Genomic DNA, 22,242 nt, shown 5'->3' with positions numbered 1-22,242 from the left:
CAGCGTATCTCATTCCCCGTGACATACAGCAGTGCTCGCTCCACCAAGGTTCCATTTTATGCAACATCAGCTTATGTGAATTTGAAATAGGGCGATACAAAAATACTAATAGAGTCTTAATGCATGCACAGAACATGAAATACAACAAATTCTACTTAACATTTTTCCTCTAGGGAAAACTGCCTTGAATTATGCAAGTTTTGAATTATGCAATGTCTTCAAGAGCTCATCCCTGGCAAGCCAATGTGACTAAGTCCCTACAATCTGCCAAATGACTGTTAAGATTTACATAAAGTGTCTTATCCGATCCTTCACCAACTCCACAACATTGGAATCCTTGGGCCCTACTTCAATATGAGATTCCAAAAGGTTAAGTAATTTCCCCCAGTTCACCGCCCATTCAGCTAGGATCCAAATCCAAGTTGGCCTGGTTCCAAAGCTGTTCATTTCCTTCCTTTCTCTCCCATCTTCATGTTCTCCCCAATTTCTCCCCTGCTCTACACACACGCGTGTGCATACACACATACTACCTAGACAAATCTCTATTAAGTGGAGCGTCATCTCATTAGTCCCCAAAGCCTGGGGCTGTCTTTCCAATACTGCGATGACCCAGTTGACTCTTCACTGGGGTTGTTTTTACACTAGCGGACACTTTGCTCCTGACTCCCACTCCGTCCTCACTCCTGCTCCCGTTTGAGAAGCAGTGCACTGCACTTGTTTTGTGGTTGAAAGTGCAGCCACAGGAGGCAGACAATGGAAGGCATCAGTGTTCCTGTCTATCAGCGGAGCCTGTGATGAGTCATGTGGCCAATGCAAACACAGGGGAGAAGGTGCCCGCTAGCCCTGCTTCCTCCCGATGCCACTCCCTGCCCACCTTGGCTCCCTCTCCCAGATGCCTACATTCACGTAAGGCTGACATTTGGGGGTACCTTTCTGTAAGCCATCGCTGCGGTACCTCTAACAATGGGTATCATCTAGTATTCCTCGGGTATTCTGGGGCTGGCAGCCCCACCCTTCTCTTACCTCTCTCCTCACAAAACTCATGTGGATACTTTGAAGTTTTCTGACCAACACAAGGGACAGAAACTTATTCCTCTTTGGAAGCAATATCAGTTAACTAGGCCAGGGTGTCAACCAGCACCCAACGAAGTGGTCCCCGGAGGTTGTTCAGTTCCTGTCCTCAGGAAACTTTCGTTAACGAGTACCATTTAACTAGTTGGCTCCTGCAGATACCAGGCTTGGAGGCACTGCCACCCAATGGCTGTTTGTGCAAACAGCACCTTTGCACGAGTAGTGTTTACTCAATACACTACCCAGAACCCAAAGAGAGCGTAAGACAGAGAGAGACAATGGCGTGGCACTGTTGACATCGGGATAGGCCAGGGACTCGGTGCTGCCACTACCCCTCTGCCAAGGCAATCTGATTCTCCTGGCATGAAACAGATGTCAGCTCTTTCATCAGGCAATAAAAATGGCAACTTGGCAGTGAAACTGTAAGATAAAATTATACACCGCCATGGATCTTTGGCATTAGGATTAATTTGACAGTCTATATTTTTTCTGATGATATTTTTACAGTGACTGAATGTAGGTGAGAGACGAAATCAAAAAATCAAAGCAAGGATTCTCCTTTCCACCTTTGCTGACTACTTGCTGTGTAAGATTTAGGCATGTATTTAATAAGCTTACTTTTCTCTCCCAGAAAGTGAGGACGGAGAGGATGGTGATGTACTCCATAGCACTCACCCAAAAAGTTGACCGGAGCTACTGACATGTCACGGAAACCAGTCCGGTGCCTGTGACCCACGGGCATCTTTCGCTTCACAGCTCCACTATCAGGGTTAATTACAATTTGTCTCCTAAATTAAATGAAAGGAAATTACACCATACAGAGCAGAAAGCTTCTATTCTGCTTTAGCAGTGGTTTCCATGCATAGTGCGGGAAGGATTAAACATGGCTCAAGCAGGTACGTGTGACAGACCATTCCACTTAAAGAAAGAAAAATATCTGAGTACTTTCGGGTTGCCCTATGAATTACATTCTGTCTCTTTTCTATTAAAAACAACACTTGGTTGATTACAGTCACGAGTCATTTTCCTCCACTGTAGAGGACTTGTCTATACATGTTCATAACCAATCCTCCCGGATTGGCTGCTAGAGGGACGTCACAAACTCTTGGGGTCAGCCTACTGGTTAGCAATGTGGGTACATTTTAGTTAGCGAGTTGCTGGATGGGATTGCCTTGTCCATGAGGGATGGCAAGGGCATCTGAGCTGTAAGGACAGTTAGACAATCCTTACACAGGGAGCCACTCTTCCGTGCTGGGGATAAACACCAGGTAGAAAATAGCCCAGCCCTGGCCGGTATGGCTCATTGGACTGAGTGCTGGCCTGTGAACCAAAGGGTCCCTGGTTCAATTCCCAGTCAGGGCACATGCCTGGGTTGCGGGCCAGGTCCCCAGTAGGGGGTGTGAGAGAGGCAACCACACATGGATGTTTCTCTCCCTCTCTTTCTCTCTCTCTGCCTCTGTCTAAAAATAAATAAATAAAATCTTTTTAAAAAAACTATTAACAAAGAAAGAAAGAAAGAAAATGGCCCAGCTCATGAACGACTAGCTTTATGACACAGAAAATGGTATAGGTTTTGAATATAGACAAAACAAACTATGGGACTAAAGTAAATAAATTCATGGCTTCATTTTCCATTTTGAAACTGATATGAATATATATTTAATAAAAGGCTGGCTCAAGGCAACTGGAAATGTCAGCATGATGCCAAAACTGAGCAATGAGCTCAATTCCACCACCTACTTGATCTGTTCGAGTATCTGCTGTTTATTTAGTGCCGCAAAAAACTAAAGCACTTGACTGGCTCTACTTCTTCACGATGTAAAGTCATGAGAATAATAAGCATTCTTCTTGCCATAAGTAAAAATAAATCAAGAATAATCTGGGTATCATCAGCTATCAGCTTTCAAAGACCTAAGCCATTTTTTCCTGTCACTTCATTCTCTCTCCCCCCCACCGCCGCTCTCTTCTATCCAAGCCTTTGTACATAGCACAGACTATGAAAAGAATTTGAATTTATATATGGCCTGAATAATGTGTCAATCAACAGAAACAATGGGGCAGTTACTATGGGGCACAAAGACTTGTCACTGGTGGCATAGATACAAAAAACACCACTGAGCCTTTACCTGCCAAGTACCTATACTTTAGGTGGGCGGATAAAGCACGCATACATGAAGCAAACGCTAAATTGCATGATCCTGACTGTAAGTGCATTACAAATTCCAAAGACAGGTAGGACCACTGGGCTCAAAGCTAGAATAGACAGAGAAAGTATCACTCTGGAGATGGAATTTGAGCTATTTCTTGAGAAATTATCTGGAAATAAAGATATAGAAAAGGCGGGAAGAATGTCTATGCTGAGAGAAGAGTGTAAGGATTTCTCCACCTTAATGCAATGAGCATTCGGGGCTTGGATAGTTCTTCGTCATGGGCGCTGTCTTATGCATGGTCAGACATCCAGCAGTGTGCCTGGCCTCCACCCACGGGGAGCCAGGGGCAAAACCCCACTCCCCAGTCAGGACAATGAAAAACATCTTCAGACATTGGGAATGTCCTATTGGGGCAACCTGACCCCAACTGAGAACTACTGGAGTAGACATGACCCCTGGTTAGGGGAGGGTTGCTTTCTCAATCTCAGAATGTATCAAACTCAGAATTATTGACGTTCGGCACCGTATAACGTCATCATGGCCACTGTCCTGTACGTGATCAGATGTTTAGCAACATTCCTGACCTCAGCCTACTAGATTCCATTAGCACCTTCCCCTGACCGTCACAACCCAAAATATCTGCAGATGTCGCCAAGTGTCCCCTGGAGTGCAAAATCACATCTATCTGAGAACGACTGGGATTCTCAGTAGGAATGGACGCGGCTGCCTGAAGGTTAAGCAGAATTGCGCTAACAAAGTACAAGGTTTGTGTTAGAGAAGAGTGGAGTAAGACTGAATAACTAGGGTGGACACCCACTGGGCAAGATCTTGGATACCAGAGCTTGTCATGGGCAGCCAGAGTCATTCTTAAGCAGGTGTGTTGCAAAATAAAATTGGTGTTTTAAATTTAATCGTGCAGAAGCAAAAGCATAAAGTGCCATGGAGAGAAACTGCATACAGGGGGATCAGTTAGGAAGTGTTATAATAAGCAGGTGTAAGTGTTGATGGTCCCGGTTGTAGTGACATCTTTGGAATGGAGACAAAGGAGCAAAGCCAAGGGTGCTGTGCAGAAAGAAATGGTAAGACTTTTCAATAGACTGAATATTAGAGATGAAGGTAAGGAAAGAACCAATGATGAAACTAGGGTTGCTAGTGGGAAGATTCCAATGAGATAAAATGGGAAAGGAGGGGCATTTCGTGAGTTTGATTTTGCACATGCTAACTGCAGGCCTCTTGGAATTAACACAGGAATGCCGGTGAGAGGTCAGGTCTCAGTGATGAATTTGGGAGTGTTGGGACACAAAAGCCTGAAATCTGAGTGGCTTCATACAGTACAAATTTACTTCTCATTCACATTACACTCCACTGCGGAGCGGGTAGCCCTGGGCCTTTTTAGAAATCCCGACTTCTTCTATTTTATGGCACTGCCATCTTAAATAGGCAACATCCAAGGTGGCTGCAGAAGGGTTAAGTTCTAAGGACCTCATGGGAGATTTCAAAGGCCTTGAAATGCTGTATACTACGTCTGTCCACATTCCACTGGGGGTCCAAATGAAATGGAAATGTTAGTTTACTGATGTCCCAGGAAGAAGAAATGGGATTCATGAGAACTTGGACAACCTCTGCTGTAGGACACACACAAGTAAGAAGAAAACTATAGGAGCAGATGAGTTCATTAAGGACATGAAGACTAAGAGTGAAAACTGAAAAAGAAAAAGTTCAAGGAACATAATAACAAATAGAAGATCCAGCAAAAGATTCAGAGGTGTCGTTGGAAAGCCTGGAAGAGAACCAGACCTGTGCAGAGTTGAGAGTGGCAAGATGAGGGGAGGTAAATTCCTGTGAGGGGGGGAAATGCCCGCTCTTGCTAAGACTCTTGCTTTTGTACACAAAGAAATTGACAAACACTCGAAAAGGACTTGCACATCAATACCCCACCTCAAAACCATCATTGGCGTATTGTTAGCAGCATTCTGAAACTCAAACCCCTCTGCCTGTCCTTCAACGTGCTGGCCCCCGCTGTCTGTCCACATCTCACCAGGCACTTCCTGGGGACCCAGCCTATCCCTGCCACTGGGCTGTTCCATCATTCCCGAGCCCATCTACTCTCTCCCATCTTCATGGCTCTGCCTTTCAGGCTTCTTGCACCCGTAAAAGGCCTGGCTTTTCTCAAGCCCTGAGTCAAATGCCGCACCATCCAGCAATAAAGCCTTTTCTGATTTTCCCTGTCAACATCAACCTCCCTGTATTCCATCAGCCTTTTGATCTTTCCCGTACTTGGGCACGTGGGACCATCCATTTTGTCACTTGACTTTCTCCCTCAATAGACCATGGGTTTCTCAAGTATCAAGCAGGGCCACTGGGATGTACAACCCCGGGACAAACCAAATGACACTACAGTCTAGGTCAAGGGCTGGCAAACGTTTTCTGTAAAAGGCCACATAGTAAGTATTTTAATCTTTGCAGGCCATATGGTCTCTGTCACCACTCGACTACGCCATTTTAGTTCAAAAGCATCTGTAGGCAATATGTAAATGAATGAGTATGGCTGTGTTCCAATAAAACTTTATTTATAAAACATATGGTGAACCAGATTTGATCCACAGGCCCTAATTTGCTGCTCCCTGACCTATGTGAATGACACTTTCTGGAGCACAGAGTGAATGGGGTTTCCTGGAGTATGGTCCGGGAAGCCCTAGGAAGAACTAATGTGCATCTCAGTTATCCTTATGTCTTCTATCCCATCTCCCAGCACTTAGTATGGTGCCTTCCACGTAGTAGGCTAGCAATGTTTATTTTTCTAAATGAAATATGCCTGGAACTCAGTGAGTCGTAATAGCATTTTGAGAGCTTAATGACCTTTGAAAACTATTTTGTGAGATTGTAGTAAAGTGGTTCAAGAAGGCATCCTATAAGCCCAAGAATCATACAAAAGAACGTGACAGGGGAAGATGCGAGCTGAAAACATCTAAGGATTAGCTGCCACAGAGAGAGAATCTGACATCAGAGCTGGGTAAAAGCCACAGAAAGGCATTTCAATCCTGAGAGACTAGCACCAAGGGACATCACACCCTATGTAATAGATGTCTCACAACACCCTCTAAATCCATGTGAATAATGCATTTAATACCAGCACTTCAATGCTGGAAAGAGTCAGAAACCAACCAAAATGATTAAGAGACTGAAAGGATTCATTTATGAGCAGCTATAAAAGAAGCCAAATACGTGCTTGGCCTGCCGATGGCTAGAAAGAGATGGGGAAATGGTTTACAAATTACCGAATGTTTTAAACACCAGGAAGGGGAGGGATGATGGTCAGCTCTCTTGGACTCAGCTTCCGGTATGGACATATCTCAAGCATTGACAAATTCCTTTCATTATTGGGTCTTAAAACATTTATGGGCCATCTGAATAATATATAACTGGGAATCCTGTGATTGGAAATGCTCTATCGTTACAAGAGAATAGGATTGCTCCCAAAGAGCAAATACAAGACAGATTGTTGCTTATTAAGGAAAGAAACATTCCAGGAATGCTAGGTGTGCCGAGAGAACTGAAATGCGCTAATAGTCCACAGTTAAAAATATCAAATATACGAAATTGTGGATAATGTGATATAGTGTAGAGTTGTTGAAATTAAAGCAGGAAAATAGAAAGGTGGCCAGATAGTTCTTTCATTCCTCCCATCCTTCCATCATTCAATCATTCATGTATCCATCCATCCCTCAGATCTAATGCTTACTCACTATTTGCAGGTCCTGTGCTGGTAATACTTCCCAGGGCCTCTGCAGGAAAAAAAACTCACAGGTCTAGTGGTGGGGTCAGGGAAGCTTGCAGTTGAAAAAAGGAACGGCAGATAGTTTCAATAGAAAGTGATAAGGGAGGAGAGCCAAGCGGCCCCTAACCCAGATGGGAGAAAGCACAAAGGTTAGGGAGGCATCTCAGGGGAGCCGGTTCATGAGCCAAGTCCTGAAGGGTTCTGAGGAGCCTGTTAATCGGGAAGAATGAGAAGAGCATCCCAGGTAGGAAGAGTGGTCACTGACAGGGCTGAAGATGACAAAAGGCTGGACTGCTTTGTCACAACTTATGTGGGACCGCCAAGTAGTTCAGGTTGACTGAGACAGTGTAAGGAAGGTGGTAGCCTTAAAAGTAATCGGAATATATTAGGAGTGTGAGTGATTTCTTTTTTCCTTGTTGATTTTTGTCTCTTCCAGTATTTATCCATTAACAAAATCACACTCACATGTAGCCAAATTGTAAATATTTCCATAGCACTTATTCTGTGCCAGACACTATTCTAAGCACTTTGTATATATTAAGTGATTTTCTCCATATAATTCTATAGGACAGGTACTATTACCCCACGTACAGATGAGGAAGGGGCCACAGATGGGTTAACACCAGGCAAACTTCTGGAGACCACCAGGAACAGCGCTTCTTATCGGGGCATCTCGCTCTGGAATCTCTGCTTTTACATCCTCTGTGCTGCTACTAACTTTCTAATTCAAGAACCTATTTTCATAGCATTTATTCCCACAATCGCAGTCTAAAAGTTGATCTAATAAATAAGCATCCAGTGAAATATTTGGGAGGAAGAATTTTCACAGCCCCCCAAAATGAAACTAACAATCACCTAAATGTCCTATAGCACAGACTGATTGATCATGGCATGGGCCATTAGGCAAGCATTGGAAATTATGGTTTAGAAGAAAGTTAAACGACATGGAAAATGCTCACGATAAAGGTCAAAGGGAAATGCAAGACACAAACTGTACAATCCTCCTGAAGTGTTTGTGTGTGTCCGGAAAGGAAATTCACTAGTCGGCTGGGGTCCAATTCCAATCTTAGCTCGGCCACTTACTCACTTTGTGACCTCGGGTAATAATTTAACCCCTCTATAACCCACTTTCCTCATCAGAAAATGGGGACAATACAACTGTTGTGATGGTTACAAAATTAATACACAGAAAATGTTTAAAATACTGGTTGGCAAGAACTCAGTGTTAGCCACCAAAAAAAAAAAAAAAAAGGAAAATTTTAGGAAAAAATTGAAAAATTTCCTATTTCAAAATTAGGACTAGTTAGTACACATTCAGCTGGCAGTTTGATAAGCATCCTTTGTAGTCTGCGGGACAGTATATTTCAACTCCATCTAGTTCTTTTCCCCCTTGTATTTAAAGAAAGAATTGGAAGTTAAGTGAGACGAGGAGCACTTTCCATTGCAAGTAAGAAGTATTTGCCCTGAAAATCTGCTGTATTAAATTATAAGGTGTACCGAATCCTCAACTAGGCAGGTGCCTTCCCCAAGGCTAGGGCCCTGATGTCTTGTTTTCGTTCCATGTTCTTGAATGGTGATAGTTTCAAACCATTTAAGAAAAGCGTTTTCATGCCAGTTAGGGTCAACAGGTCGATGAAAATTAAAAATTGGTTTTTGAAGGGTCAAAGGCCATACATAGTTTATTTCTCATCCATGTTTTGGAATGATCTTAATTATATTTGTTTTTAAATGTTAAGGGGAAAAGGAAAAAAAAAAAAAACCAAGAAAACGAGCAGTTCCGAGCATGGTGTCCACTCTATTTTACCTCAAAGCTTTGTTTTTATTTCTCTTTTCTTCACGAAGGAAATCCTTGTAGTCATCTGTGGAGCCGTTCTCAGGGAGGGGCCTACACTGAGCGAGATGGAACCCGGCTCAGGACATTGTTGGTGGGGGGTGGGGGGGCCTGTGGCAGCACGTAACTTTCCCAGCTCCGCCCAGCATCTGCAAACGAGGTTCTTCTGCTGCTCACAACATTAGGAACAGGGTTTCTGCACAAGCTTTCACGGCGCCTGTCTCTGTCTGTCTCTCTTAGGTCTCCTATGTCAAAGCCATTGACATCTGGATGGCAGTGTGCCTTCTGTTTGTGTTCGCCGCCCTACTGGAGTACGCAGCAGTGAACTTTGTCTCCAGGCAGCACAAGGAGTTCCTGCGGCTCCGAAGACGACAGAAGAGGCAGAATAAGGTACAGTCGAGCCTCTAGCAGATGGGCAGGTTGCATTTGAGGTGGTGGGGCAGACAACATAATTCAGAAAACAGAGCACATCATGAGCGAGAAGCTAAGGTTAACTTTTTGCCCTGACCTGTCCCACTCTATTGCAGTACTGCTCATGCTAGTCCTTTACCATTGGGCCAGCGTTGCCACACTTAGCAAATAACAATACAGGGCACACTCCCAAACTTGAATTCCACATAAACCATAAACACTATTGAGGATATGTATGTCCCAAATATTACACGGGACATACTTAATGTTAATAAATTATTTGTTGTTTATCTGAAGTTCAAATTTAACTGGGAGCCCTGTGTTTTATCTGACAACTCTAATTGGAGATATTTACTCAATCTGACAAAATTACTTTAAAATCCTGTTGTTTTGAACATTGATAATTGGTATGTGCGTGCATGTGTAACTCCGTGCACATAAACTCCCTTGATTAACTTTTTCATCAATTGCTCTGGCTTTATGTAAATAAGGCCCCCACCCATGTTGATTGCAACCTTTTAAATCCAATCAGTTGGATCTTATCGTCTCAACTTAAACATTAATGCACAAACCCCAACTTTATACTATCCAGAGGCTTGAGGTTTGAAATACATGGCTCAAAATCTCCAGTTCAGTGGTTCCCAAACAACTTGCTTCCACATTCAATTAGCCGGGGGATCTTTCAAAAGTCCCAAGCCCTGCCCACGCTCCATACCAATTCAATCCCAGTCTTGGGATAGAGCACAGGAGTCAGTATTTCTGACGCTCCCTCCCCCAGGCAGTTGCAGTGTGTGGTCGGTCACCTTTGAGAAGCACTGCTCTGGTTTATAAGCCAAGTTCCGACAGGAAACCAGAAGGCTCGTCCTTGCTTTCAGTTTCAGATTCTGGGACACAAACATGCCCTTTGATACAGAGAATGCTAGTGCTGGTAATAATATCGCTAGAGAGCTAACGTCAAATGTTTATATACAGGAGATAAGAGATATTTTTCAAAATCCCCCCTACAAGTCAGTAAGTTAAGCCTGCCGGTAAAGCCATAGTTACATGCTACCCTATCGGAGCAATACCAAAGATGTTTCCTTGTCAAGTTTAATGCTTCCAGATCAAGATATAAAACTGGGTTAGGGTTGTGGTTTAGATGTTGCTTACACTGAAGAGCTTATAAGTGTAAGAGCTCACTGAGTCCCGGCTACGTGTGCAAAATGTTTCCTGCACGTACTCTGGACCGATACCCTGCCGGTTGCCCTGTCTCTTTCTCTTCCCCACCTCTCAGGACTCTTCTGTCCAGCCACAGCCTAAGGAACACACAAACGCACGCACACGCAAATACTATCATTGCCACACACTGTTGAATATCAACCCATGCCCAGTCTCCTCCTCCCTGCCTCCCTATTGGTGATAACCATCTCTTCCACCTGATCCCCAGGAATCTGGCATAAAGTGACACAAGTTTAAGGTCATTGTGCTACCAAGGAAATGTTACTAGAACGTCAGGCCATTTCAGCACATACACTGTATTCCCAGGACTCCCTGCACAGCACAGCAGGTGGCCACTGACTGTATGTTCTCCTTGACCGGAGAGAGAAAATGAGTTTCATTTTGCTTCTCAAGTCTGAATAATTGGAATGCTGTGGGGAGGATTCCCAGGCTGTATCTGTACCTGAGCTTATCATAAGAATCACCTGGAGTGCTTGTTAAAAGTACACATTCTCTTGTTCCACCCCAAACCTTATGAATCAGAGTCTGCAGACAGGTCACTGTGAATTACTGAAGTGTTTCTCACAAGCGTCCTGGTGAGTCTTATTGTGATAAAGTAAGTGTGGGGAAACCCGGGCAGTACTACAGCAGGGAGTAGCAAATGAGAAAGACAAAGGAGTAGAAAATGAGGCTAAGTTCAGGTTCAAACAGGACTTTGCAGACCAGTATAAAGGAATGAATTTTATTCTAACTGATAAAGTCCACTGGTTAGTTTCAACATGGCAAGTGTCAGGCTATTGCACGGACGTCTGTGGGGTCAACAGCAGCAGCAGCAGATCAGTGAGGAGGCTGTGGTAGAGATACAGGTGAGAGACGCTGCTAGCTTCGACTATGGCATTGGTCATGACAATGGAGCCGAGCGGTCAGATTCAAGATTCATTCATTCATTCCACAAATACTTGCTTCCTACTGTGTGCCAAGCACTGTCTGAAGCCTTAGAACACACTGTTGAATGGGACAGATGAAGAGCAATCCCTTGATGAAACTTACATTCTAGTAGTTTATCCTTTGGAGGTAAAACCAATAGGTCAAGCTGATGCATTTGATGTGGGAAGGCGAGGAAAAGAAGAATATGACTCAGATATTGGGCTTAAGCAACTGGGTGGGCAGCATTACTATTTAAGACGGGGACTATTATGACAGAGCACATTTGGGGTAGAACTCAAAATTCATATTTTGATGCTGTTGAATTTAGATGTCTATGAGCCATGCCAGTAGAGTCGGCAAGACATGAGATATACGTGGCATCTCTAAGGAGTCTCCCTTTAATGTCCGCCACTATCAGCCGTCTCAAGCATCCTCCTTGCTCCTCATCGCAATGTCTGGACTATCATTTTGCTTTCCTCCTTCCTCAAAGCCAGCTCCACTGGAGCCTCTGAGCTTCAGGTCAATCACCTTCGGCGCTGATTTCTCCTATCACTGCTGTTACCTACACACCTACAGCCACGCTCCTTGTTAGTTAATGACTTCAGCACTTTTTTCACAATCAATCCAACACTCTGATTAACATTACCTTTCCTGGAAGGGCTTCAATATCCATAGAAATAACTGACCCCATCCTTGGCTTCCCGATTCCTGGACTGGCTTGCCATCAATTTTTCCTCTATTCAACCTTAGTCATATACTCCTATGGTTGGAGTCACTGCTTGGCTTTCTGAAAAACTTGAGAAACCCAAGCCTATGTGTTTTATATGGAGATGTTCTTGATTTTCACTGTGCTTCTCAAACTGGCTATTCAAAACAAAGTTTAATTAACAGAGGTAAGACTTGAGGGAGAGTGGGGAGCAAAACAAATCAGATTTGACCTTTGTAGTCAAGGCAGTTATTGTCATGGACTATTCAAGTTTGAAAAAAAGAGCAGGAGACATTTCCAATGATCTGTCCCTTAGGAAGTGGCATCTTTCTCTCTAAGGCAGCACTTTTCAAGTTTTCTGATTCTGAACCGTGGTAAGAAAAACAAAAGGGTAACAAGAGCTAACATTGCTTGAGTGCTTACCATATAGCACACACTATCCTAGGCACTTCCCATCAGAGTAACTGATTTAATTCCCACAACTCTGGGAGCGGTGAGGTCCCACAGCCTCGCTTGCCATGAAAAGTCCTGGTTTCGGTGTTTTCCTAGTGCCTTGTGTGAGTTAGCATGAAATAACCTGAGGTGGGTGTGGTGCCCTCCACTTGGTGCACCTGGGTTCTGCCATGGTGTGATCTCCTGGGGCAGGTGTGCGCACGTGCACTGCACACGTTCTCACTGTAGCACGTGCTATCATCTAGAAAATAACCATCATTTTCCCTGCCCTCTTTTCTTGGCTCTTTCCAGAAGCAACGTCATAACTGACCCTCTTTCCAAAATAGCTCAAAGGGGCTTGCTGATAAAACGCAGTGCACTCAGACACAAGAGGCTGGGGAGAAATGATTCCTTTCCTTAGTCTCTGTCAATGGTCGGACTCTCCTGTCCTGCTGGCCACTTGGGCACCAGTTTTGGTCCATGGCGCGGCATGCAAAATCCATGAAGCTCCTAGGCCACTACTTGGTGGGGTCAGTGAAAAATGTAGAGAATTCCATGAACGTGAAACAAAAGAGAGGCAGAACATTCTTGCTGTTGAATATCTGAACGTTCATGATTGGTTTTGTTATTTTTACACGCTATAAATGTGTAACTGTTTTATTGTTGGATAATGCCTCTTTAATTTTTGCAATACTTAACATTAGAAAGCTGCACTGTCTGTTAGTACCACTTCCCACTATCAAAATTATCCTTGTTGGGATAAATTAAGTGGCCATCCTGCCAATAAGGAAGGCAGTGTTCTTATCTCCGTCTTATAGATGAGGAAACGAAAGCAACGCGAGGTTAAGTAAAATGTTCAAAAGCCACATGTGCAGCAGTCTGGCTCCAGCATCCCTGAATGGATCCGCTGCTGCACGCACACTTCACATTTTACATCTCACATTAGGGTGCATTCTTGCAACATCTCACTCTGTCTTTCTCTCTCATCCTCTCTCTCTCTCTCTCTCTCTGTCTCTCTCTGTCTCTCTCTGTCTGTCTCTGTCACACACACACACACAAGACACCTCTAATGCACTCTCATATTTTCTATTCTGTTTTTTTTTAATGCTGGTCATCAGGGATGAGATTAGGGTAAGGCAAGTGACACACAAGTGCAGGTAAGTCACGCAAGTGCAGGGTCAGATCCTGTTTTTATTAAAATTGGTATTTTCTTCACCATGGATTTTTGCATTAACAATGAATTTTGTTAATGCTGCACTAAACTATTTATCTACAGTAGTGGGGTTTTGGCATCTCCTTAAATTTTGTACCTGAGGCCTTACTTGCCTGGCCCTAGTTCCAGCCCAGCTGCTCATGGACCACTAAATTTTCACAGACCTTAATGGGTTGTGGCCTCAGTTAGAAAAACACCACCACCGCCAATGAAAAAAGTCATCTCTCTATTTTTCCACCGGGGAAGTGATCTTTGCAATACACTATAGGTTGATTCTTTAGAAGGTATTAGTAAACCAAGAGCAGATTATTTCTGCAAGTGACATTAGCATTAAGATTTATTCAAGGAAGATATTCCTTGAGAAAACACCTGAGGTTACACTTACTTGTATGGGAAGAGTGCCTGGTGTTTATTGAACAATCAAATTACAAAATGAAGTCACTTTCAAGGAAGGACTCGGTAATTTGCAACTCAGTGTATTTGCTTTATCTTTCCTCCATCTCTAAAAGCAGTTACTGCCAATTTCACCGAAGCGAGTTTCTCAGAAATAACCCCAGATCATTACTGACAGAACTTGCAAATCCCTATGGCCGAGCTAACCCCAGTTTATTAGAAGCTCATGCCCAGGTCTATGTGGTAAATACTATTTTTACATTACCTCGGCAGCTCCAATAAGCAGTTCTCACACACTGTGAGGTTATGACAACTTCCCCACAAGAACTGTAAAGACTCACGTGCATTTCTCCCTTTCCTCTTACATCTGGCCACACCCTGTCTGACTTCTGGCAGGGTGTCTGATTTCAGAGGTTCCCAGCTGCCCACACAGCCCTTCTTTGTTTTCAGTGGCTAATCAGACATTGTGGCTTTAGAACATGGTTATGACTTTTATGATAAGCCGCCTTTTAAAGAGAATGATGTTAACACACTGTTTAGACTTCAACCTCCCAAGGAAGAAATCACCGAATTAGGCAACAGGGCAAGAAAGGGAGGCCCTGAGCACAATGTCTCAGGCGATGTTAACTTGGCAAAGTAAGAATTCAGTACTCATTGTTTCCATGATTTTCTCTGCCCTCCTCAACCTTCTGTATCCTTTGAATCTTAGCTAAACTGTTCATTCCTCAAAGGAGAATTTCCTGATCCCACACAGGGCTGAAATAATCCCACTCTTTCAAGCCCTCATACTTCCTGATTTGCTCCTTTTTATAACATGTATCACTTCTACCTATTTGTTGGACATGAATACAAGATTAAGATGGGAATGCTAGCTAGTTAGGACACTTCACCTATTAACACCTGAATACTGCTTTCAACTGATCATCTTCCCATTGACCGATTGGAGGGAAATAAACTTACAAGGACCGTAAACTACCTTATTTTTATCCAGGTGTCAGCCTGAAATCCCAGTGCGATGGGCCAGGAGGGGACCAACTTAGAAGAAGCCTTTGTCCCTCCACTTGATTGGCCCAGAAGCCCTGCACTATCTATTTCCTTCCCAAAGATCCAAGGGTCTTAGATCTTCCTTTTCCCAGAGAACACCAAGCCTGACTGAGGAAGGACAAAAGACAAGGACTCAAAGCACATGGTCACCTGGGAGTGGCTTATTTAGATCAAGGGGTCCTGGAGTGTTCCCAGTTAGACCGGCACTGCTCTTCCTTAGGGGTAAAAATCTCCTCTCTTCCTGGACACATCCCCTCAAACACTTCAGGATGGTGACCTAGCAGGTCTTTTCAAATCTTCTGAGATAAACAGATCTAGTCCTTCCTATGATACGGCTTACAGCGCCTCAGCGCACTGGTCACCTTTTCTCTAGTTTGCTAATGAGGATCTTCAAGTCTGAGTCACATAATCTGAAAAACAGTTACATGATCAACACATAACACAGAAGAGCGGTAATATCCCCTCTCTTTGTGTGCGCTTTTTAATAGAGCATTAAATTACAGTAGTGCTTTTAAGTAGTCATATTCCCCTATTGGCTCGTTTTGACCTTGCTAATGCTTGTTAATTTCCTAACTCTTTTTGTCCTATTATTAATATGAATAGCTATCAAGTTATCTCTTCTTGATTATGTGCTTGGGTTTTTTCTAAACTAAAAAAAAGAAGTACTATATGTCTTCCTGTAAAATTTCCCCTCATTGTATTTCGCCCATTTTTCTAGATTGTGTTAAGCTTTTTGATACTGATTTAGAAAATTACTAGCTTTGTAACATTGACAAATAGGTGTCCACACCCATCAGCCAAAGGCCACGAAAAGCAAGCCCGTATGTAGTTAAACAAGCTGGGTTTACTACTCTTTGCAGTGTGGGAGAAGGCATGCCATGGGGAGCCATGGAGACGGTGCCTCGGTAAATTGGGTGATTTGAGAGGCAGCAGGGGATCACTCTAGACTGGATGCTGTCAGAAAGCAGGGTAAACTCTATGACTGGGCATCTCAATAAATCTTACCTATAACAGGACAGACTAGATAGACTAAGGATAAAACTATAATTGGGCCCTGGCCACGTGGCTGTTAGTTGGAGCATCATCCCCATACGCTAAAAGGTTGTGGTTTGATTCCCAGTCAGGGCACCTATGGGAGGCAACTGATTGACGTTTCTGTCTCACATCGATGTTTCTCTGTCATCTGTCATCTCTCTCTCTCTCTCTCTCTCTCTCTCTCCCTACGCACACACACACATACACACACACTCATTTTTATTGATTTTTAAAATCAATAAACATATCCTCGGGTGAGGATTAAAAAAACCCTGAAATTGGTAATTCAGCAGCACTCATTTTAACCAAAAGGAGGATGTTTACTGTTTTGTGAATGGCACCGTGACTTTCTTTTCGCCTGTGCTTAAGACAAAATTAGGAAGTGGCCTTGTTGTGTCTCCCGTTCTCACGGTCTCAGACCAACCTTGTCTGAGGTCGGTATTCTGAGAGCGAGCCTGAAATTTTGGACTTGTGGTGCGCGCCTCCTAAAATGACGGGCCAAGCTGCAAGCATTCTAACGGGGGCTCTTTAATTCACCCGTTCTGTGTCCTCAGCAGTTACGTAAGAAAACATTGCTCTGTGCCTCACTCTTCCCATCTGTAAAACGGAGTTAACAGCATTCACCTCATAGGACTGTGGTCAGAAGAAAATGTGTCCCATGGATAAAGGTCATAAAAGACGCCTGGCACATGGAAATTTCTATGTGTAGTGAGTGCTCATTTCAGTATCTACTTTTTCCTACCACGGAAGTATGGAGCAGGCTCTGGGTCATAAAGCTTTTGCTCAATTTACTGGGGGACATGGTCTACAAATCAAAATCAAATATCGTGGAATAGCCGCGAAAGGCTGCCTACATACTCCCCTATATTACTCCTCCTTCTTTCACAAAGAGAAATTAGATCGCACAATGAGATGTGACCCATGTACAACTATTTTTATAATCACAGCATGGAAATAATGAGTTTGTGCTTTTACTGTACAGGGTCTAAACAAGAAAAGTGGAAAGAATTAGGGACAAGCTGAAATCTTCCATTTTATCTCCCACTGACTCTGACTTTGGCTGATGTACATATTAAGTACAAGGGCACTTTCCCCAAAAGTTGAGAACCCATTAAGATCCTTCCAAGTCGATTAGAATGTAAACTGACTGTGAAAGAAGGCTGTTGAGATGCAGACGTTACTACCACTAAGCCTAATCAACCAGACAAATCTAAGCAAATGAGGAACCCACTGAACTATAATCAAAGGAGGGTCAACCTTGGAGAATCTTGCTTCAGGTTTCTCCCTTTTTTCTCCTCTTCTCCAAAGGCTTAGAGCAGTGGTTCTGCACCGGGGCGATTCTGCCCATCAAGGAACATGAAGCAAGACTTAGGTTTGGTTGGCTCATCTAAGGGGAGGTGACATCCTGCAATGCACAGGACAGCCCCCACCACAAAGAATCATCCAGCCCTAACTGTTCAGTGGAGAAAACCCTGGTTTCTAACATTGTTAGGCTACACTGCTCAATACGAAACTGTCTTAATTATTTTGTTCCTTGTAGGCAAATTGTGTCTGCCTTGCAATCATCTGCCCACGAAGCCAGGGGCAAACTTTCGGTTCTGCTAAGCTCAGTCACAGTGGATTCCGGCACGACTGAGAGAGAGGGAGGCCCCCTGGGTGATAGCCAGTTGTCCCTTGCATTAGGAAAAGGCAAGTTCTACCCAGCAGCCTATCTTTGAAAATTGGATTCGTTCATTTAAATTCACACCCAATTGAGTATAAACAGAAACTAAATCTGATTGGCTTCCTTCATGAAGTAAAGACATAAACCGTATGGATGCACACACCGCATGCCCTACCCGAGATCTCCGATGCTATAATAAGGCAGAGCCCACATCTGAGAAATATTAGGATCAGACTCTGCATTAATATCCAGATTCTGGGAGATGAAGATGCTTGCATGTGTGTAGGACAAAATGAAGTTCTTTATCACACCTGTTTAGGGACGGGGCTGTGGTGTGAAGAGTCATAATGAAAGCTTATTTTTAGGATTAACACGTAAATGTGGGTGATGAACAGGCGCACGCAGAGATGTTTGCTATTAAAGAAAATGGGAAGGCAGTGGGACGGTGTTAAACAAAGAGCACAACAATGTCATCCATTCCACAAAGAATCCAGGAGGAATTTTCTATACTGGGTTTCTTATCAGTACTGGGAGAACGCATATAAGAATTCTTCTCAGTTAGTCTAGCAACAAAGCACAGGAACTGAGAATAACCAGTAACAAAAGCACTTGTCCAGGTGCAGACTGCAACAGTTTACACACTGGCACTGGCGTACGGACCACATCTTGGTCTCTCTACTCTACATCAGTGCTTCCCAGACTGGTGCACAGGAGAATCACGTGGAGGTCTCGGTAAAACACGCATCCGTGGGCCCCAGCCCAAGGAAGTCTGACCCAGTGAGTCAGCACCTGAAACTTGACTTTTCCACCAAGCAGGTACCAGCTGATGCTGATGCTGCTGGTCCAGAGAACTGCACTGTGACTAGCAAGGATCCAGAGGACTCTTAAATGGCTTTTTGTAAAAACAGTGCTATGATTACTTCATACCTTTGCTACTAATGTGTCCATAGTCATGTCGAGGGCATTAACCGCAGTGATGCCATGGTGCGAAACTAGCCATTGAAAGATTCACCAACAGAAAAGAAGGTGCTCTATAAAGACGCTTTTAGACTAGAAATCTCTACAGATCTCCTTCCTTGTCCTTGGAAAGGAATCTCTACAATATCCGTGATTTTAGCTTTTTTTCCCCCTCTCTCTTAAGGAAGAATACAGTGAAACAGTATGTGTTCTCTTTTGTCATTTAGCATTTTTTCACATTGCGCTGCATGTTTGCACAAGGTATTTAAAGAGGGTTTCATAGAACATTAATTAAGATAACAACTGCTTCCTTAGCAAGCAGGATGTTGGAGAGCTTGTAACTTCTTCCCCAGCGAGGTGAAGGCATGTTTGTTTTTTGTCTTAAAGGTTGAGCGGTTTAGATGAGTCTTTAACAGACTGTGTGGATTAGGAATTTGCACTTAATTGTGAAAGCCAGCAAAAATGTCATGTAATAAAAATGTCATGGCACTCTGTAATTTCCCTATAGCACCAGGGTGGAGAGCTGGCACTTGTCAGGGACGTAGAGGCCTGGAATATTTTTAAGGTATTTTTCTGCCAAGCTTGTTCCATTTTGCTAGGTGTTATGATGGACTGTTATTTTAGGGCTTGCAATATGGAATTCTCTCTCTGCAACATGCAAAGAGATTTGCTGCAGCAGCCTCGCAAGTGAAATCCCTGTCTTTTTCATGTCTCTCTTCAATTCCTCCTTTCATCTCAAGCCACTTACCATTATATCTCTTTTCTTTACTACCTTCCTTCCTACTAGATCATACTTTTCTAGCTCTCATTTTCATCTTTTCATAAGTTTCTCTTTCTCTTACCCCCAATCTGATGTCTTCAGACTATCTCATTTTATTGACTCCTTCATTCATTCATTCATAGACTAGTGCAAATGTTCTGCATCCCTACTACAAGACATCCACAATAGCTTTGGCTCTTGGGATGCTCCCAGTCCAGGGAGAGACTAATAAGCAGACACATTTTCTATGTACATGTGACATGCACTGTGTTAGAGGCCATAGGAACGCTACGGCAACACAGCAGAGACCCCCCGTGGTAAGTGCTCTTGATGCCCGACCTATATCCTTGTGGCACTCACTGTTTCCACATCTAGTCATAGCTTCCTACTGCCTTGGTGTGGGGAGAGAGTGTCTTGCTCAGGCCCGGAAGCATGCTCAGGTTTTGCAGGGCAAGCTGAAAATACTGAAGATTGTTCTAAGATCACACAAGTGCCAATAATAGCTGGGGGCCGGGGATAAATATTCCAGCTCCTCTGTCCCTCTGAGGCATGTTCTATATTGACTCCTAGCGGTCCCGAGTGGGACCGGGATTGAGCTCCAGTCACCCGCACTATAACCTGCTTACTAATGCACCTTGAATTGATGCTCTGTCCTTGCCTCACTTTCCCACCCCTTTACTGGTGCCTCCTGAGATCACCTCCCAGAGAAACTATTGGCACTCAAATCCTTGTCTTGGGGCCTTTTAGAAAAAGCCAACTAATACAAGCACCGGGCCAACACCTGGGCTCCCTCAGAATTGAGTAACAAGACGGGAGGCTGGAGAGCTAGGCAAGGAAAGGCTCCACCTCACACCAAGGAGGCTGGACTTCCTCCTCCAGGCAATGGGAGACTGGCGAGGGTTTTTAAACAGGGAGGCGAGCATAGTCAAATTTGCATTATGGAGAACAAATCAATCCAGTGGAGCATGGTAAAGAATGAGTCCAACAGAGCCGGATCATAGGCAGGAAGAACAGGAAAAGGTTCTCGCTGAAATCAAAGCCAGAGATGATGAGGCCGGAGCGGGTACCAATAAATTAAGTGATTTCTACATACTTAAGAAAACGAAATTAATAGGGTGGGCATGAATTGAATATAGAGAGTATAAGGGGGAAGAATCTTAAGAGAACTTTCGGGAGTAGGGCTTCATCAAGAAGGGAAATGTCATGCTGTGGGGTGAAGCCTGGCTGGGAGAGGTTCAGTGAGGGATAAACTGACACGGGAGACATGGAGGTGAAGATGTCCATGAGGTCATGTAGAGACCAGGACAGGGGAGTGGCTGGACAGACACAATGACGACGCATCGGGATACAGATGCAGGTTAAAGCTATGTATGTGGAGGAGATCACCTAGGAGAAATACAAAGAGGGAAAAGAGAAGGAAGGGAGGTGGGGAAAAGAAGGGGGCTGAGGACAAAGCCCTGTGAGCTGCAGCACGTCAGAGACAGGCAGGGGGCAGGAGAAAACCGGGAGTGTGTGACCACTCAGAAGCCAGAAGAAATACAGCCAGGACAAGTTCACAGTGTCTAAAGATGCACAGTTCAAATAAGGTCAAAGCTAAGAGGTTGCCATGGCTTTTAGAAACTCACAGGATGTTGGCGAACTCAACAGCAGCAGGGTCAGTGGAGAGACAGAGGCAGACACAAGATACCGGGGAGGACAGAGGTGAAAGGGAAGTGAGGAAGTGAGGACACAGGATGATCAACTTCCCCGAGAAAAAGAGACAGAAGTGACTGATCACGTACGTAGACCATGTGTTTGGTTTACACTTGTTTTTAATGAGACTCGAGGAGCACTTAAATGTTGATGAGAGAGAATGAAGGAAGAAATAAGGAGAGAGTATGTTCTGGGATGGGCAAGCAGGCTGTTGAAGAAGTCCACCCTTGATGGCATCCAACTGTTTTCTGTGACAGAACCTAATTGTTTCCTGTGACAGGGGAAACATATTCATTTTCAGAGAGTAAATAAGAAAGTGACAGAGCAGAAAGGATGAAAACAGTGGGAAAGGTTTGAAACATTGGCGAATTGGGAAATGCATCACCAGGAGCCCACAGGAGTTTTCCTAACCTAACAGCCCTAGTGCCCAGCTGAGGCGGAGGTTCAATCTGTTAGGGCTCAATGTGTCAGCCTGAGGCTTTCCAGAGGGGTCAGCAACTTCAAACCAGAACAAAATGGTGGCTTCCAGAACTGATCCATCCAGCAGGACCAAGTGAAATAAAAATGTGGGGCCCTTGGTGGAAAATCAAGAGTTCCAAGATGACGACAGCAGAGCACTACACCAAGAACAGGACCCTTCTGAGCACGAGCTCCTGTGCGTCTGTGCAGGTCACGTGCCCATGAAGGGTGAGGGTGTCACCAGACAGAATGGACGAATGGACAAAACTATGGCTCATGGGATGGTCCGAGGGAGGGGGGCTTAGAGAAATGAATAATAATGTAAAGAGGAGAAGAATGAGAATGAAAAGAGAACATTTTATATATAAATGAAAACATGACCAATAAAATACAAGAGTAACCCCCCCACTTATTTTTTCCAATAAAACAGTCACCTCAGGCCTTGAATATCAATGGTCCTATATGTGTCTCTAATTATCAGACTTAGCTTAAGTTCTAGTTTTCGATTGCACATAGGCCATGT

General features: G+C 43.9%; 1 protein-coding gene across 1 annotated transcript in view; it reads left to right on the top strand.

The window, feature by feature from the left end:
* The window catches only part of GLRA2 (glycine receptor alpha 2), a 168,487-nt gene that overhangs the window by 122,222 nt on the left and 24,023 nt on the right, over positions 1-22,242 (top strand). Inside the window, exon 8 of the mRNA XM_024569903.3 lies at positions 9,071-9,220. Within this exon, the coding sequence (XP_024425671.1) occupies positions 9,071-9,220 (150 nt within the window). The remainder of the gene's footprint in view (positions 1-9,070; positions 9,221-22,242) is intronic.

This window comes from Desmodus rotundus, chromosome X, assembly GCF_022682495.2.
Source record: "Desmodus rotundus isolate HL8 chromosome X, HLdesRot8A.1, whole genome shotgun sequence".
Classification (NCBI taxonomy): domain Eukaryota; kingdom Metazoa; phylum Chordata; class Mammalia; order Chiroptera; family Phyllostomidae; genus Desmodus; species Desmodus rotundus.
The sequence above is the reverse complement of the archived record's forward strand: the minus strand, read 5'-3'. Positions and strand labels throughout refer to the sequence as shown.